The sequence below is a fragment of the Schistocerca serialis genome, chromosome 5 (assembly GCF_023864345.2).
Source record: "Schistocerca serialis cubense isolate TAMUIC-IGC-003099 chromosome 5, iqSchSeri2.2, whole genome shotgun sequence".
Lineage (NCBI taxonomy): Eukaryota > Metazoa > Arthropoda > Insecta > Orthoptera > Acrididae > Schistocerca > Schistocerca serialis.
Genome location: NC_064642.1, coordinates 649,517,951 through 649,521,203, shown reverse-complemented (window position 1 = coordinate 649,521,203; position 3,253 = coordinate 649,517,951). Strand labels below are relative to the sequence as shown.

The following is a 3,253-nucleotide window of genomic DNA, read 5'->3' as shown; positions in this document are numbered from 1 at the left end:
TGAAATGCTACGGGACACATTTCTACGCACCTAAAGTAAACAAGGTACGTATCTGAAGTTTTTGAAGGTGGAATGTCTATTGGTTGGCTACTCATTTCACAATCCTTTTATGTTACTTCACCTAATACAGCTGCCTGTCACCTTCATCAGTTTCATATTCAATTATGTGTACGTCATCAGGCTTTCTGGACAGAACCGAGAGACAAATTATCAAACGATCCGGTACTGTGTGCTGTTCCTTTCAGTGCCAATGGTGTTGAACTATTTCAGCATTATTTGACGCACATTAACTAGAATCAGAGTCCTTAGTATTAGTGTACGTTGTTTTGATAGCTTATAAGCAATGTTGGATACACATTTTCCGTGTTTCTTTGACGATGTTCAAATTAAGCTGTCGAGCACCATTTAAGGAAGTAATTGGAGCTCTGTTTCCTAGCAATGGTGCTACAAACAGTTAGCCGCTATTCTCACTTAGTTTGTGTGCTGCAAAGAACGTTTGTTGGGATGGGCGAAGAGACTTTTTGTGCAAAACTTTGGTTTTTTATTCTCTTATGCAACATTTTTGGTACTGCTCCACTTACCTTCAGAAAGAGAAACGGAAAGCTCTGTGTGTCCACAATTGGAAAATTGTATAATATTGTATTAGCTTTATTGCTACTGATTACAATACTTCATGAAATAAGTGTGTGGACACAAGAAGTTTTCAAAATGGAAGGTCTACTCAAGTTTGTACATGTCTGCAATCTACTTCTTATAGTTTATACAGCTTTTATCGCAGTGATAAGAAGCTCAGTTTTGGGACAAAGACACGTCGACGTGATGGTCAGCAAACTTCTATCGGTTGATGCAATTCTGTATAAAAATGTTGAAAACGAATACACTGCTGTTGCCACTGTTGTGCGTCGACTGCTTGTTGGAACGGTCGTTTATTTAACATTATTGTGCGTCCTTGCTTCGTACAACCATGGGCACTTGTCTTATTTCATAACAACAATGCATTTGTGCTACGTCGCAAGAAGTACGGTCATCCTGCAGTTTTTTACCTTTAACATTATCCTGCACAGAAGATTTAAACAGCTGAATAAGTATATGCTCCAGACGCTAAAAATTTCTACGGAGAGTGACCTTGATTGCATGATATCATCCTTGCTGACAACTTATTCGAAAAATAATGTGTTCCGTATTCATGGTGAGACAACTGCCTCAGATACACAAGAATTATCGCGGAGGAGGAGAACAGATATACATCTGAAACGGAATGCGGCCTCACATGTAGAGATGATGTTGAAATGTGACAGCTGCGTTCAGTTCGACGAGCTACAGAAGGTTCATCATATTCTTTACGATTTGGCTAGAGATATCAATGCAGCATACGGATTACAAAACTTCGCAGAAGTAACGACGTCTCTTTTTAATGTTATTCTAAATATTTACTTAGCAGCAGTTAATTTCCTTCATATAGGAGCACCCTGGTTTGGTCAATCTAAAACAGAAGGTGTGCGCCAAGTTTTGCCATATGTGTTGATGTCAGTGTGGCGCTTGGTAATTATAGTGTACAGCTGTGATGTGGCCATCCAGGAGGCCAACCGCACAGAACAGCTGGTCAACAAGCTGCTGCTGCTGGCGCCACTTGGCACCTGTGGCCACTGGAAAGGACTGCAGAGCTTCGCCCGCCAGATAGCTCGCAGTCGACTCCATTACGACGCTTTAGGACTTTTCTCCCTTGACCGAGTACTGCTGGCGAACTGTGTGGCTACTTTGACGACGTACCTCGTGATTCTCGTCCAATTTGGCTTGTCTGGAGACAACAAAACAAATGAAGTTCTCAACATAACAGTAACTGACAAAGTGCCCTTCAGAATTAAATCGAAATGAAACTTGAGGGAACGTGAATAGCTTTACTAAGAACGGGACTGCAATTAGTAGCTTAAAAACTTTTTTTACTGTCAAAATTAACTTAGTTGCATTCTTTCTGTGTTCTGTATTGACACACGCATATTATTAAATTGTTCTAATTTCTTTTTCAGCACTGGCCACATCTTTAGGAGTATACATTAGTTGTGAATCGTCTTCATGCAACGCTTAATTTCTGTCTTAATTCTATGCCCATTCTGTAAACACGATTTTTAAGAGAATTATATCTGCCTTCTCTATGTAAACTGTGTAAACGTAATTCGACGTTCGTTCATGTCTTATCAGCTTGCTTCCTTTGATCTGCAGACAGACACAGGAAAAAGTGTGAAAAACTCCCCGTTACCAATACATGCACTATGATTTGCAAATTACCAGGTAATTATTGTGTGAAGAGAGTTTCACTTCTCATCTGTTAGCGGCACTGTCTGTACTTACGTTGGACACTTTTCTTATGTAGTGAATGGTTTCAGCTCCTTATGCATCTGCTGCTATATGTGATTACCTTGGGTATCAAGACACTTGTTTTTTTTCTTTTCTTTCTTTTTGCAAATAAGAACAGCAGCGATGTATGGTACAGTAACAAATTAAGTTTTGGTTTGTTCATAATATATGATATTTTCTTTGGTGTGATATGTTACTTACGGTCTTTAACAAGGGTTTCAATGGTAGGGATACTCTTACAGAGGAAGTAAAAACTATTAATGACCATTAGCATCAAAAATTAAAAAAAGTAATCTACATACACGAACGCACTCTCTCTCTCTCTCATCTACATACACGAACGCACTCTCTCTCTCTCTCTCTCTCTCTCTCTCTCTCTCACACACACACACACACACACACACACACACACACACACAAACAGTATGCAGTCCCATATCTTTCTCCTGAGAGTCTTTAGAAAGTTAGAATGTCAGAGTTCTCATTCAGTGTACAGTTGTCATATTTTAAATGCAGCTGTTACACTGTTACAGTTTCCTTCTTTCTCTTATACCATAGTTTCATTATTATATGGAGACTTTCTTACAGGGAAACAAAAACATGTGGAACTAAAAAAACAAATACTACAGACTTGGGCAACTAAAAACAATACAGCAATTCATTATATACAACCCATATGCATACATAGTGTACAATCAACTCAGGCACACACACACACACACACACACACACACACACAGGGTGGTGAGAAACAATCTGAAAAACTTGTAATTGCATACATAGTGTACAATCAACTCAGGCACACACAAACACACACACACACACACACACACACACACACACACACACACACACACACACAGGGTGGTCAGAAACAATCTGAAAAACTTGTAATTGT

The 3,253-nt window shown here is 39.2% G+C and overlaps 1 protein-coding gene across 1 annotated transcript; it reads left to right on the top strand.

The window, feature by feature from the left end:
* Positions 1-1,278: 1,278 nt before the first annotated feature.
* Positions 1,279-1,875, top strand: LOC126482153 (putative gustatory receptor 28b). The gene has a single exon (XM_050106130.1). It carries the CDS (start codon positions 1,279-1,281, stop codon positions 1,873-1,875), a length of 597 nt encoding a protein of 198 aa, XP_049962087.1.
* Positions 1,876-3,253: the final 1,378 nt, after the last annotated feature.

Bases quoted from the DNA above. Each gene is read 5' to 3' on its own strand.
- LOC126482153 (XM_050106130.1), top strand. From the start codon at position 1,279: ATGATGTTGAAATGTGACAGCTGCGTTCAGTTCGACGAGCTACAGAAG.